Source organism: Pan troglodytes, chromosome 11, assembly GCF_028858775.2.
Source record: "Pan troglodytes isolate AG18354 chromosome 11, NHGRI_mPanTro3-v2.0_pri, whole genome shotgun sequence".
NCBI classification, from domain to species: domain Eukaryota; kingdom Metazoa; phylum Chordata; class Mammalia; order Primates; family Hominidae; genus Pan; species Pan troglodytes.
The window spans coordinates 80,287,269-80,302,721 of NC_072409.2; the positions used below are offsets into that span (position 1 = coordinate 80,287,269).

Genomic DNA, 15,453 nt, shown 5'->3' on the forward strand with positions numbered 1-15,453 from the left:
CCTCTGCCTGGCTTCAAGGGAGACACAAGTTTTCTCCCAGGGCAGTAGGGGAGAGAGTGGGGTTGAATTCTGTCACCCAGCTTGATCCAGCTTGAAATGGGAGAGGGGAAGACTGGCAGTCTGCACCTGAGGTCCCTTCCTCCTTGCACCCGGACCCCTAAAGTTATCCATTGGGGCAGCTGTGCCTGAGAAGTCATACTCCTGTTATCCTCACCTCCCTGGCCAGCACCTAAGCCTCACAAAGTGTCGTTCTTCTGCTGCTGGGACAGCAGCTACCACAGTTCCTTGTGGCTACCAGGACATTCTGTTCTTCATAGCTACTCAGGGTATGTCAACAAATCCAGTCCTTGACCAAATTCAAATTTTCAAAAGAAGCTTTGCTAAAAATAATATGCCTGTAAGTGTCTGAGCCTAAGAGAACTATGGCCACAAAATTGATTGAAGCCATTAGCAAGCAAAAAAATCCCAACTTGAGGCTGCCTCGGGTAGGCACCGCTCTTGATTGAGTTGGGACACTCCTGCCTAGGGTAGCACTAAAAGTGAAGAGCTTGACCCAGGTGTGAGAATTTATCGTTAGAGGGGGCAGAGCTCCTCTAGTGGCCAGGAAGGTGCTAGCAGCCCTGTTCCAGCCACCCTGCTTATCTGGTGGGTCAGTGGAAAGAGGCAGTCAGGGAGGTGGATGCTGTGTGCTTCCACGTCCCCATCCAGCCACTCTGTCCATAATGCATGGACTCTCTGACAGTTGTCTTAGGTTGGCAACTATTTTCATGCATGATTCTTTAGTCAACCCTACCGCCCAGTACATCATTTCCTCAAGTAGAACACAAACGCCACCTATCTGCTACTAACACCTTCTACTCCCACCACATTAGGGAAAGCTTGAAGTAGATGGAATGTAGCTGGTAACGGTGGTTCGAGCCTCTAATCCCAGCTACTTAAAAGGCTGAGGCAGGAGGACTGCTTGAGACCAGGAGTTCAAGGCTGCAGTGAGCTATGATGGTGCCACTGTGCGCCAGCCTGGGTGACGGAGTGAGAGCCCTTCTCTAAGAAATAAAATAGATGGAACTCTAGGACAGCCCATTAGGGATGGTGCCAACCTCTACCATCACTCCTATCACCTGTGATTCATTCATTCAATATTTACTAAGCCATGCTTGTGCTAAGCACTGGAAAATTGAGATGTATTATCACTTCTCTGACGCAGAGGACTGGCAACTCCAGTACATACTGTGGGGGCTCCCTAATCCCAGATTCAATGTCATAGTATCAGTTGAGGACCTTGGAGATCAAATCCCTTCTATAACCTCCCCGACAAGTGGCAGTCCAGACTTTGAACTCCAGCTATGAGCCAGGACAGCTGCTTACTCCTGTTACCATTTCCTTGTCATGTCCTCAGGAACTGGGACCAATCACGTACTTCTCACTAGTGATACCTTGGGAGCCGTCTGGGGAGAGGCTTTAAAACCTGTTAGACCAACAGCTCTTCAAATGTGGTCCTCAGACCCCTAGGGTTCCCTAAGACCTTTTCAGGGGTCCATAGGTCAAAATTATTTTCATAAAAATACCAAGACATTATTTTCCTTAGCTGGGGATGGTGGTGCACACCTGTAATTCCCAGCTACTTGGGAGGCTGAGGCACCAGAATTGCTTGAACCTGTGATGCGGAGGTTGCAGTGAGCCGAGATCACGCCACTGCACTCCAGCCTGGGCAACAGAGCAAGACTCAAAAAAAATGTCCTTGATGAAGTAAAAAAAAAATTTTTTTTTTTTTTGAGACAGAGTCTCGGTCTGTAGCCCAGGCTGGAGTGTAGTGGCGTGATCTTGGCTCACTGCAACCTCCACCTCCTGTGTCCCAGTTCAAGCAATTCTCTTGCCTCAGCCTCCCGAGAAGCTGGGATTACAGGCACATGCCATCATGCCCAGCTAATTTTTGTATTTTTAGTAGAGACAGGGTTTCACCATGTTGGCCAGACTGGTCTTGAACTCCTGACCTCGTGATCTGCCTGCCTCAGGCTCCCAAAGTGCTGGGATTACAGGCGTGAGCCACCACGCCCAGCCTAAATGTATTAATTTAATTAAACCTTAATCCTTAAGGAAAAGGCTTTTCAACATTCTGTCTGATAAAGTGGGAAGTATGCATAAGACATTTTGCATACCAAAGTATGATGGTTTTCTGGAGGAAATAACTTAGGCCATTCTTTGAGTTGTGAGCTGAACTAGCTGCTCTTTTATGGAATGCCACGTTTACTCAAAAGAATGACCAACAAACTGTGGTTATCAGATTTAGGTAGTTGGCAGAACTGTTCTAAAAAGGAACAAAGTGAGTCTGTCACTTCAGGGAAAAATCTGACAGTGTTTGTTGCCAATGATATAATTCAAGCTTTCAAGTGAAAAATCGAATTTTGGAACACTTGTATTTGCTACATGAGCTTCACAGCTTCCCAAAATTTAAAACTTAAAGACTTTACTGTTCTCCAATATAATACTATGAAGAAAAACAAAGACTTTACTGTTGAAACGTATTGTGATTTTTATTTTATTTATTTATTTATTTATTTATTTATTTATTTATTTTTGAGACAGAGTCTCGCTCTGTTGCCCAGGCTGGAATGCAGTGGTGCAATCTCAGCTCACTGCAACTTCCACCTCCCAGGTTCAAGCAATTCTCCTGCCTCAGCATCCTGAGTAGCTGGGACTACAGGCGCCCGCCACCACACCCAGCTAACTTTTTGCATTTTCAGTAGAGACAGGGTTTTGCCATGTTGCCCAGGCTGGTCTCGAACTCCTGAGCTCAGGCAATCCACCCACCTCGGCCTCCCAAAGTGCTGGGATTACAGGTATGAGCCACCACGCCTGGCCTGAAACCTATTGTGATTTTTAAAATAATGTATAATGAAACATTAATATTTGGAAGATGTGCATAGCTCAGTGAATCAATTATTTTCCATATGACCAATGCACGGTGTTACAAAATTATGCATGGGTAAAAGATCCAATCAGGTGCAGTTCAGAAAAACGGATTTTTTTTTTTTTTTTTTTTTTTTTGAGATAGAGTCTTGCTCTGTCACCCAAGCTGGAGTGCAGTGGTGCAATCTCGGCTAACTGCAACCTTCGCCTCGCAGGTTCAAGTGATTCCCCTGCCTCAGCCTCCCGAGTGGCTGGGATTACAGGCGTGTGCCACCACCACACCTGACTAATTTCTGTAGTTTTAGTAGAGACGGGGGTGGTTTCACCATGTTGGCCAGGCTGGTCTCGAACTCCTGACCTCAGGTGATCCACCCACCTTGACCTCCCAAAGTGCTGGGATTACAGGCGTGAGCCACACTTGGCCAAAACAATGGATTTTAGTTTAACAGTACAAAAAGGTCACTGATATGGTTTCACATTCTACATTGCAACTGCCCCTTAAGAAACTGCCAATTATCGGCCAGGCACAGTGGCTCAGGCCTGTAATTCCAGCACTTTGGGAGGCTGAGGCGGGAGGGTAGCTTGAGCCTAGGAGTTTGAGACCAACCTAGGCAACATAGTGGCACACCATCTCCATTTAAAAAAAAAAAAAAAGGCCGGGTATGACGGTGCACATGTGTAGTCCCAGCTACTGGAGGAGACTGAGGCGGAGAGAGCACTTGAGCCCAGAAGGTCAAGGCTGCAGTGAGCCAAGCCGTGATTGTGTCTCTGCACTACAGCCTGGGTGACAGAGCCACACCTTGTCTCAAAAAAATCATAAATATGCCAGGCCCGGCATGGTGGCTCACGCCTGTAATCCCAGCACTTTGGGAGGCCAAGGCAGGCAGATTATCTGAGTTCAGGAGTTCAAGACCAGCCTAGCTAACACAGTGAAACCCCGTCTCTACTAAAAATATAAAAAGTTATCTGGGCGTGGTGGTGGGCGCCTATAGTTCCAGCTACTTGGGAGGCTGAGGCAGGAGAATGGCGTGAACCTGGGAGGCGGAGGTTGCAGTGAGCCGAGATTGTGCCACTGCACTCCAGCCTGGGCAACAGAGCGAGACTCCGTCTCAAAAAAACAAAACAAACAAACAAAAAATGCAACAGTTAGCTGGGTGTGATGGCTTATGCCTGTAGTCCCAGCTACTCGGGAGGCTGAGGCAGGAGAATCACTTGAACCTGGGAGGCGGAGGTTGCAGTTAGCTGAGATCGCCCCACTGCACTCCAGCCTGGGTGACAGCGCGAGACTCTGTCTCAAAAAAATAAACAAATAATAATAAATAGGCCAGGCGTGGTGGTTCACGCCTGTAAGCCCAGCACTTTGGGAGGCCAAGGCAGGCGGATCACTTGAGGTCAGGAGTTCGAGACCAGCCTGGCCAACATGGTGAAACCCTGTCTCTAGTAAAAATACAAAAATTAGTCAGGCATGGTGGTGCATGCCTGTAGTCCCAGCTACTCAGGAGGCTGAGACAGGAGAATTGCTTGAACCTGGGAAGCAGAGGTTGCAGTGAGCCAAGATCGCACCACCGCACTCCAGCCTGGGCAACAGAGCGAGACTGTTTCAAAATAAATAAATAAAATAATAAATAAATCTTTCCAACTGCATATCTGTTGTGAGACAGGATTTTCTTCATATGTCTCAGTAACCAACATATAGCAACAGATCAAATATGGAAGGAGATATTGAGAATACAGCTGTCCCCTTGGAAGCCAGAGAGTAAAGAGATTTGTAAAAATGTAAAATAATTTCCATACTCTCATTAATTCGGGGAATGGGAATATAGTTATCTTTCATTTAGAACATTATGTTAACATGATTAATGTGTAATGAGTTTATTTTTGTTATTTTTAAAGAATTGATACATATTTAAAATTTTTCTCAAGTTTCATTTTAATATGGCAACTATTGGTAGATATAACCCACTTCAACAAAAAAGCTGTTTGGGGGTCTTCAATACTTTTTAAGAGTGTAATGGGTTCTAAGACCAAAAGACCCACACCGTATTAGTATATTTGAAAAGTACCCGGAACCTGGTACATAAAAAACTCATCTGGCAAATGTTCATGAAGTGCCAACTCTATGCCTGGTGCTGTGATAGGCCTTGGGGATTCAGAATTGAGAACAATCGTTTCTGTTGAGGACTCACAGACCGGCGGAGGCGCCAAACCGGTAATAAGAACAGTTATACCATGGGACTAGGATGAGGGTGAGAGCCCGCACCAAGAACACGCACCTATTAGGTGAGGCGGTGGGAAGAGAAGTGGCCAGGGAAGGCTTCCCAGAAAAGCTGACACTTGATCTGAGTCTTAAAGGCCACCAGGAATCAGCCAAGGGGATGGGCATTTTAGGGAGAGAGAACAGAATGCATAAACTGTGGAAGCTTTAAGAAAAGTATGGCTATTTCCAGCTCCTGCACGTAGCTCATTACGAATGCAGCATGAGGTACAAGTATGAATACTGGGGGTGAGGTTGGGCATGGAAGGAGATGAGGCCAGAGAGGCAGGCAAGAGCCAAAACAACGGGCCTTCTATACCATATTAAGAAATGTGGATTTTTTTTTTCTCCTCAAAACAGGCAGGGTGCCCGCACGCCTGTAATCCCAGCTACTCAGGAGGCTGAGTCGGGAGGATCACTTAAGCCCATAAGTTCAAGACCAGCCTGGGCAATCTAGCAAGCTCCCGTCTCAAAAAAGGTGGGGGGACAGGGATTAGGGAGGGGTTTTGGAGAATTTTAGATAATATTCGCATTAACTTTTAAAAAGATATGTGACAACAACGTCATGGGACAGTCAAATGAATGAATGAGTTGAGGAACCAGAAGTAAGACTACAAAACAGACTGAAGAAAACATAAGGCGCGGCCAGAGGCCAGCCCAGACCGACCCGAGGAGGAACCTCCTTGGTAGGAGGCAGCCTCTCCAGGATTAGGTGGATGTGAGACGCGAAGGGCAGGGGAAACCCAGTGGTCTAGCATAGGCTACTGGTGGATGAGGCGTCTTCCACGGAGTTAGAGGAACACTGCGAGGTCAGGCCAGGGTTGCTCTCCGTGTGGCTAGCAGGCAGCTAAACAGATCTGAATGCATTTCCACGCCACCTCCCCACCGCCCCGGCCAGCGGCCTCGGGTTCCCACGGTCCCCAGCCCACTGCAAAATCCAAGCCTCCCGCCCCTCTATGACTGGAGGGTGGGGGCGAGGCTAGCAGCTCCCTCCCGGCTTCCTCCGCTTGTTCTCTCCTTCCCTTCCCCCTCCTCCCGGCGGCTCTCCACTTCCTTTCCCCCCACCCCACCCCAGGGAAAAACGAAAACAAACACCCTCGCGCCCCGCGCCTCCGACTCCCAGACCCCACGACCCGGCTCCGGCGCTGGTTTGGCGGCCTGGGTCGGAGAAGGCACCTCGCCCCGGACCCCCTATGCCCCGCAGCTCAGTGACTCTTCCCCTCGCCCTCCGCCTTCCCCGCCGCAGCCCGGCTCCGCCTCCCAATGGGGAAACATCCCAAAAAAGGGCAGAAAAGAAATTTCAGCATAAAGTTGGCCCACTGGGAAAGAGAGGAGCGTCCGCGGGGAGCGGGGGAGAAGAGGGAAGGCGCGCGGAGGGGAGTGGGGCCAGGCGTAGCCGGGGGCGGGGAGCTGAGGGGCTCGGGACGCGTCCGGGTGGGAGCGGGGGCGGGGAACGCGCGGTGACCAGCCCGGCCGCAGCCGCGTGGAAAATATGCGGGGCACGTGGGGGGCGGGGCGGGGAGCTGGGTCCTGAGCCGCCGGGTGCTCGCAGGAAGGGCCTGGCTCCAGGGGCAGGGGCTGGGAGGGGAGGCGAGGGGATGAGAGGTCAGGCCGGTCCTGGGGGCAGCAAGCCCGGCCACATTCCCCACCGCGACCGGGGCTCTGGGCTCGCTTCCTGCTTCAGTTTCCCCAAGCTCCCGATGAGACTCCGCTACTACCACCACGTCGATAACGCAAACCTAGAGGGACTCAGGGTAAACTGAGGCACTCAAACTGCCGAGGAGCTCCGCCTCCCGAGAGACATTTAATCCGGGGGAATTTGCAGGAAACTTCTAAATTAAGGGTAGCGGCTGCTGCAGCTGAGGTGGGGCACGCCGATCCCTGCGCCCGGGCAGCTGCCGTGAGCTCACGCCCCGAAATAGCCCCAGGGGCCCCAGCCGCAGCTGCCGCTGGGTCCGGCTGTCACTCAGAGGAAGCACGGAGCCCCCAGCCCAAGGGTCCCCTCCCCTGCGCAGCGCCGGGGTTTTTCCAGCCGACCGTCGGCCACTTTTTCCTCCGACGGCTGGCAGGGAAGAGGGGAATGGGGGCGGGACCCCAAGGGAGGCGGTCCCCAGTGGGTGGGCGAAGGGGGCGGCCGCACCCCCCGGCCGGGCCGTGCTTCTGCCCCTACAAGGTTTGGGCCGAGGTGGGGGAGGGTCCTGGTTGCCGGCCCCGCCCGGTCCCTCCCCGCCTTTTAGGCGCCCGCGTGGCCGGGACGTCCCAGTCCCGCTCCGTCCTCCTCGCCTGCCACCGGTGCACCCAGTCCGCTCACCCAGCCCAGTCCGTCCGGTCCTCACCGCCTGCCGGCCGGCCCACCCCCCACCGCAGCCATGGACGCCATCAAGAAGAAGATGCAGATGCTGAAGCTGGACAAGGAGAACGCCATCGACCGCGCCGAGCAGGCCGAAGCCGACAAGAAGCAAGCTGAGGACCGCTGCAAGCAGGTTAGGGCCGGGCCCAGTGCAGCCTGCTCTCCCCGCGCCGAGGGCAAGGGTGGGCCGCTGCCATGGGTCCCCCAGCTCCGGGCCTGCCCGCCAAGGCTCTCTCCCACCCAGGGTGGGGGCTGGGCCTTCGCAGTACCCTCAGGGCCTTCGCCAGAGCCGCTTATCTCCCCTACAATAGCCTGGGGAAGCCCCAGGCCCCTGGTTTCCACTCTGCCCTTGCAGAGCGCGGTTGGTCCTGCTCCTTGGGGCCTGAAGTTTTCTCTGTACCCCCAACGGGTCCCACCAGCACCCTTGACTGTACTGTCCCTCTTATGTTATTCCGCTTCCATCCCAGTAGCCTCCAAATCTTAGTAGCGCCCCTACACACACCGCGTCTCCATTCTGGGCCTGGGCCCCCTCCCAGCCTGGCTGACCAAGTCCCCTCTGTCCCAGCTGGAGGAGGAGCAGCAGGCCCTCCAGAAGAAGCTGAAGGGGACAGAGGATGAGGTGGAAAAGTATTCTGAATCCGTGAAGGAGGCCCAGGAGAAACTGGAGCAGGCCGAGAAGAAGGCCACTGATGTGAGTGTGGACTTGGGGGACAATGGGAGGAGTTAGGGCTCTGGGAAGTGGCCCCCCGGGTATGGGAATAAGGGGATTGGGGCACCTTATCCCCTTATGTCGCCAGCACTAGGAGAGAAATGGTTTCATCTCAGTAACCAGGGCTAGGGTAAACTTACACAAGTAATCCAAGACAGTGGATAAATCAAAACCACCTACCACTTCCCCCAGAGGACTTAGCCCTGTAATTCTGTTTGGTTCCAGCTTTTAGAATGTACAGTGATGAAGCAGTGAGTCATTGTGGGGGTGGAAGGTATAAGAATTTACCATCTACCTCAATTAATCCTCCCGCTGAAACTGGAGAGGAGACTGCAGCCGTTTGGGGATGGGGGGATGTGGATGTGAGGTACTAGCCTGCAGGAGGAGGGAGAGGGATCCAGAGATGAGGCCCCACTTGAGTTACAACCCTAAGGGGCCATTAGAAATTCCCTGGCCTTGACCTCTGGCTTCAGCAGCCCTGCTGTGCCCTGGGGCCCCAGCTCAGGTTCTAATGGCTCCTCATTTAGCCTCATTAAGCTGTCAGCCTGGAGACCATGCCAGGCCACAGGGCAGAGGGACAGGGCCACAAATGCCAAAGCAGCTACCTTGGCAGGTCATTTACCCTGAGATTTCTCTGCCCACCCCACAACCCCAACCAGACTTCACTTCCTGCCATTCCCAACCCCCAGCTTAAGGTAGGAGAATGGCCATATGGCTTTGGTGTGGTGGTAGTTTCCCCATTCTCTGCCTCAGTTTCCCCATCTTCCACCCAGGATTGTTTTAAGATGAACCTATGGTTAGATTAGCATAAAGCATGGTCTGAACATCAGAGATGACATAGCTGTTTGTGTCGACTGCTCATGTTCCCAGCCCCCCAGGGGTTGGGCTTCTGTGACCTCCAGCCTCCAGTTTTGGTTCTCCACCAGTCCTGGCACTTGGGAGGGAGCTGACCTGCAGCTGCTAGCACAGACGACCCTGGGCATCTGACACTCTATAAATAACCAAGGCCCAGTGCAGCTGGAGGCAAGATTGGAAACCCAAGTTGCTGGTGGGGGCTGGAGGGGCAGGGGGGACAGGGACAGAGCTGGGGAGGCAGAGCCGCAGCACCAGGAGCAGATAGGAAAGACTGCCCAAGCTTCCTGGTGACCTTGAACATAGCACTCAACTTACATGGTGCCTCAGTTTCTCCCTCTCTCTTGCTTCCCATTTTTCTAATGGGGACAGCAGTGCCTGTCCTGTGGTTAGAGAGCCGCCCCCGTAACTGGGAAGACCTTGAGAGCCAGGAAATGGCACATATCAGTCCCATGATGAGGACCCCAGGACTTCCCAAACTTTCCAGAGTCTTTTGTCACCCCACCATCATGCGGAGTTTTTCTTTTACAGTCTCACCTCTCTCTAGGGTAGTCCTCCAATGTCCCCCACAGTGATTCTTCCCAACCCCCAGTGCTGTCCCCAGAATGCTTCCACACTGAGTCATCCGGCCCTGTGCCCATGATGGGCTCTTGTCACTCTAGGTGGCCAAGCTCCAGGTGCCTTCAGCACCTGGAAGACAAGCTACCATCTACTCTCTATATATGGTGCTGTTTCTCCTGCCCTACAGTCCGACCAAGGACCTGCTTCCTATGCTCTGTCCAAGTGCTGCCCCCAGCCCCTCCCCCCACCTCCTTTCCCTACACAGGTCCTCTCTCCTTTCCACTCTGAAATCTCAGGGTCTCTGTGTCCTTGTTTTTGACAGAGAAAGGGGATAACCTAATATTTATGGAATGTGGACCCTGTGCAGGCAATGTACTCAGTGCTTTCTGCATGTTATTTTACAATTTCCCAAACTTGGCTTATCATCAGAATCACTCGGGGGCTTTAAAAAAAAAAAAGAAGATTCCCAAGCCAACGCCCTACACATCCCAATTCAGTGGATCTAGCATGGAGTAAGAGAACCTGTTTAGTTTTATGAGTCTCACCGAAGGTCCTGTTGATTAACTGAGTATTAAAAGCAGTGGATTATCTCAGAACAGCCTTAAGAAGGAGGAACTGTTATTGTTAACTCCAACTTGTGAAGGAGGAAACTGAGGCTTAGAGAGGCTAAATAAGTTGCCCACAGTTACACAAGTGTTGAGTGGCTGAGCCGTGGCTCAAAGACAATCTGACTCAGAGCCGATGCTCTTAACACCAGGCTGCCCTGCTCCTCTCATTTTCCTTTACTGGCGCTCGCCTTGCTCTGCCCTTTTTCTCAGTGTTTGACCAGTTTTTATGGATTTTTTCCAAAACCTCCATGGTTTTGCCTCCTACTGCAAGCCCAGGGGCTGAGTAGACATCCCTCACACTGCCCCTGCATTGCCCCCAGCTCTCTGCTGGCCTTGGCAGTGAGCCCCTTGCTACAGCCATGGGTATTCCTTATAGGCCTGCCTCTTGGGCTTCTTGCTGGGAGTCTGCCTTACAGCTGATGACAGATGACATCACTGAACTTGATACTTTTTTTTTTTTTTTTTTTTTGAGATGGGATCTTGCTATGTTTCCCAGGCAGGGCTCCTAGGGTCAAGCTGAACTCCCGCCTTAGCCTTCAGAGTAGCTGGGATGACAGGCATGCACCACCATGCCCAGTATCACTGAGCTTGATTCTGTGATGGGCTATTCTTAGCAGCAGTGACGTCTGGTTGGCCTGATTCTTCCCCCATCCCCTTACCTGGGCCAGGCTTTGCTGTATAGGAATCAGAGCTGCATCAGACCTGGCCCCAGCACTTGAAGTGCTCTCACAGGGAACAGGAGGCCTTGTGTGCAGGTGACCTTTGGGAGACTAACTGTGCACAGTGCAGGAGAGGCCCTGCAGCAGGGGAGCGGAGCTTGTCAAGCAAGGAATGCATGTATTTTTTTGTTTTTTTGAGATGGAGTTTCGTTCTTTTTACCCAGGCTGGAGTGCAGTGGCACGACCTCAGCTCACTGCAACCTCCGCCTCCTGGGTTCAAGTGATTCTTGTGCCTCAGCCTCCCAAGTAGCTGGGATTACAGGCATGCGCCACCATGCCTGGCTAATTTTTTATTTTTAATAGAGACAGAGTTTCACCATGTTGGCCAGGCTGCTCTCAAACTCCTGACCTCAGGTGATCCACCCGCCTCGGCCTCCCAGAGTGTGGGGATTACAGGCGTGAGCCACCATGCCCGGCCTGAATGCACATTTTTTACTGGAGCACAGTCTGGGCAGAAGATGATTGGTTGGGGAAAAATCGCATAGAATGTCTAGAAACCAGGAAGCCTCAGTTCTTTCTGAGAAGAATCTTGCCATCCTCTGGAGCCTCTCTGATCCTTATCCAAGGCTAACAAGGCCTTTTTGACCCCTGACCTCTGACCCACAGGCTGAGGCAGATGTGGCCTCCCTGAACCGCCGCATTCAGCTGGTTGAGGAGGAGCTGGACCGGGCCCAGGAGCGCCTGGCTACAGCCCTGCAGAAGCTGGAGGAGGCCGAGAAGGCGGCTGATGAGAGCGAGAGGTGGTCAGGGGCCTTGGGGAGGATGGTCCAGGAGGGAGAAGGGAGCCTATCTCTGCTGGTCCTGACCCTACGCTCACCCTCTCCCTGCCTTTCAGAGGAATGAAGGTCATCGAAAACCGGGCCATGAAGGATGAGGAGAAGATGGAACTGCAGGAGATGCAGCTGAAGGAGGCCAAGCACATCGCTGAGGATTCAGACCGCAAATATGAAGAGGTGACAGCCTTGCCCCTCTGCCTGCTCGCTGCCCAGCCTGCAACATGCCCAGTCCTTCTCCACTGATCTACCCTCTCTTTCTCACTTCCCCCAGGTGGCCAGGAAGCTGGTGATCCTGGAAGGAGAGCTGGAGCGCTCGGAGGAGAGGGCTGAGGTGGCCGAGAGGTAAAGATACCCGCGGGTGACAAGTGAGCCCATTGGCCCTGGGGCCTTCCACACAGTGGGAAGGTAGCATCCTAGGCTTGGGGCTGTAGGGACAGGCCCTGTTCTCTGACCCCTGCCCACTGCCCCCAGTCGAGCCAGACAGCTGGAGGAGGAACTTCGAACCATGGACCAGGCCCTCAAGTCCCTGATGGCCTCAGAGGAGGAGGTAGTGACCCCTCTGAACCTTTCTGGGCAATGGCGCCTTCTCTCAGCTCACCTTCCCTCCGTCTCAGCACCGCAGGCTGCTCTTTCTCAGCTGCTGGGGATCAGGAAGGGCCTGGGGCTTCTGAGCCCTGCCTGCTGTCACTCTCACAACTTTGCTCTTCTCTTCTCTCCTCCACCCGTCCCCCGCTGTGCCATCTCCACTGTCTGGCTTCGCTGTGCCCTCACACCCTGCCCCCCCCGCCACACACCCCCTGCAGTAAATGTGGGGACCTAGAGGAGGAGCTGAAAATTGTTACCAACAACTTGAAATCCCTGGAGGCCCAGGCGGACAAGGTAGAGGGGAGCAGAGGGGCAGTGAGGATGGGGTCCCACAGGGGAGGGAGGTGAGGGGCCCAAGGCAGGGAGGGGCTGGGTGTTCAACGGAGGCAAGATGACCAGGAGCCTACGGGGTACAATGGAGAAATGAAGGATCTGTGGTAGCGCTGTACTGATGGCGTGTGTGTGTCCCCAAAAGTATTCCACCAAAGAAGATAAATATGAAGAGGAGATCAAACTGTTGGAGGAGAAGCTGAAGGAGGTGAGAGTCCTCTTCCAGTTCCCAGTCCCCCCTCAAGCCACCCTAATCCTTGCCAGAGATGGCCTGTGGCAGGACACTTGAGGGTTGGGATGGACAAGAAGCTTGACTTAGGCAGTGGTCTGTGGGAGGGCCTAATTCTTTGCCATTTCTCCCATCTTGCCTTTACCCCCAGGCTGAGACCCGAGCAGAGTTTGCCGAGAGGTCTGTGGCAAAGTTGGAGAAAACCATCGATGACCTAGAAGGTAAAAGAAGCCTTTATAAGTAGGTCCACACCTGCCGTGATTATCAGTCTGTCCTGTACCTTCTCATCCCATTTTATTTGCCACCAATAAACTAGGGTTGGGCCACCTAGGACCCTACCAACTCCCCAACTCTGTGGGCCATGTCTACAATTCAAGTAATTGTAGCTGCCCACGGCGTAACAACTCCAGTGCTTCTCAAACTTCAGCGTGCATGAGAATCACTGGGAGAGTTTTAAAAACAGATTCCTTGACTCTGCCCCAAAGAGATTGCTGACTTTGGGCTGGAGGATTTACATTTCTAGCTAGTTCTCTGGTACTGCCAATGCTGCTGGTCCTCATGCCACACTCTGAGTGGCACCCATATAGACAATTCCGTCCCCGAGTGTAACGCAGTAGAGTTCTAGTGCAGAGACTGGCTTATTAACTAGAGAGCTGTTGGACTGAACATCTAGGTCTGCATGACAGCACTAATGGAAAACACTATTTTAAGCTAGATTTGACAAAAGCAAACATCCAGATATTTGTGAGTCTGTGGCTATTTCTATTGTTAATGATGATGTGGCTAAAGTTGCCTTTCCTTCTTATTCTGTGATAACCCTTTCACTTTCCCACTTCTCTCGCTTCCAGCCTTCTCAGGCAAGCTCCAATTTTACCTCCAGCTTTAGGAGGTTTGCCCTTTCTGGCTCCAGCACCCTCCCTCTCCCCCCTAAGCAAGCACTCCTGCTTGTCGAGAGCATTGTACACACAGCTCCCTTGAGAGGCAGGAGCTCCTGTGGGTAGAGCCAATCTGGGGTACAGAGAAGGACAGAAAAGAGATGGGGTAGAGATGGGGAGAAGGAGTTCCTGACAGCTGTCCAGCCTGTTCCCTGGCCTCCCTCTCTCACTCTGTCTTTGTGTACCTCTGATTCTGTTTTTCTTTCCATTGCTCTCTCTCCTTCCTTTCCTCTTTCCCTCCACTCCCTTTCCCACACTCCCACCTGGTCCCCTCCCTGGACCCCCCCAGATGAAGTCTATGCCCAGAAGATGAAGTACAAGGCCATTAGCGAGGAACTGGACAACGCACTCAATGACATCACCTCCCTCTGAGCCCCATGCCAGCGCGGCCACCTCAGCTCTCTTCTCTCCTCTCCTTTCCATTCTCTCTATGGGGAGGGGAGCGGGCAGGAGGAGCAGAAATTGCCAACATTGCACAGCCAGGCTGGGAGCAGCCTAGTGAGAGCCCCCATCATGCCCACCACCCACTCTGGCACTGGCTTCATCCTTTACCTATCCCCTTCCACCCTCCTTTGCTGCTTAATAAACTCTGAACTTGGTCTCCATGCTGTTTTCCTGCCCTCCAGAGAGCACCTCTATCGCCACCACGGAGCACTGGTTCACTCCTGACACCCTGGCTCTTACTGACACCCCCAGCCCCTGCACTGAGCCCACCCACAAAACACCATGGCCCACGCTGAAACCCCTCTGCACAGGCACTCCCTGGCTGTCGCTCTCTGACTCACCGCTGCATGTGGGCACGTGTGGCCCCATCAAACCATGACCGCCTCTGGTGCCAATCCCTGACCTCAGAGCACTTAGCTGGGGTTCCAGGATCAAACAGAGTGACTGGAAAGGAAGTAGGGTGGTGAGGTGCAGGACAGGGGCAAGAAGGTTGCAAAAGGTCTGGAATGGAGCTTGGAAAAATGTTGGATATCAGCAACATGGGGCTTTCACTGCAGCAGCAGGTCTGTTTTCTACCTCAAGTCTGTCTGTCTGGCCCTTCCTTTCCTGGCGCAGTCTTTGTCTTACCTTCTGTCTCCAACTTTCTTAAACCTTCTAAAGAAGAGGATAAAGTAGTTTATGACTCAGGCCTCCCCACCCCACCTCTATGACCCCGAGGCCTTGAGTGAGGCATCCACGTCCGTCCTGTTCCCCTCATCCTAGTCAGTCCATCTGTTTGTCCCTGCCATGGGGCCCTGAGGTCCCTGAATGCATGTGTCTTCCTTGACCCACTCCATGTCTATATGTCACCTTCCCCTGGCCCTGCCTCCCCACGTCTCCCCCTTGTGTCTCCCTTCTCCCTCACCTGCTGCTTCCCCTCACAGAGACCTTGGCCAGTGCCAAGGAGGAGAACGTCGAGATTCACCAGACCTTGGACCAGACCCTGCTGGAACTCAACAACCTGTGAGGGCCAGCCCCACCCCCAGCCAGGCTATGGTTGCCACCCCAACCCAATAAAACTGATGTTATTAGCCTCTCAAGGCCCTTTAATCCTTTCTTTGGTGTTGGCAATGGAGTTTGAGGGACCCCTGAATGAGCAGGGCCTGGGTCCTTGCTCTGCATTGGGACTTCCTTTTCAGGGGAAACTGGGATGGA

At 52.9% G+C, this 15,453-nt stretch overlaps 1 protein-coding gene across 5 annotated transcripts; it reads left to right on the top strand.

Moving 5' to 3' along the window:
- Positions 1-7,243: 7,243 nt before the first annotated feature.
- On the top strand, positions 7,244-15,338 carry TPM2 (tropomyosin 2). 5 transcript variants are annotated; one of them, XR_010148950.1, is made up of 9 exons: positions 7,244-7,644; positions 8,077-8,202; positions 11,567-11,700; positions 11,796-11,913; positions 12,008-12,078; positions 12,208-12,615; positions 12,797-12,859; positions 13,032-13,101; positions 15,183-15,338. XR_010148950.1 is itself a non-coding variant. In XM_001167124.7 (9 exons), exons 1-9 carry the CDS (start codon positions 7,531-7,533, stop codon positions 15,263-15,265), a joined length of 855 nt encoding a protein of 284 aa, XP_001167124.1. In that variant the 5' UTR covers positions 7,244-7,530; the 3' UTR covers positions 15,266-15,338. The 5 variants fall into 5 exon arrangements, 4 of the variants coding, with proteins under 4 accessions (XP_001167124.1, XP_063644695.1, XP_520562.1 ...); XM_001167124.7 differs by having other exon boundaries at positions 12,208-12,283; XM_063788625.1 differs by lacking the exon at positions 15,183-15,338 and adding an exon at positions 14,105-14,420 and having other exon boundaries at positions 12,208-12,283.
- The last annotated feature ends 115 nt before the right edge of the window (positions 15,339-15,453 follow it).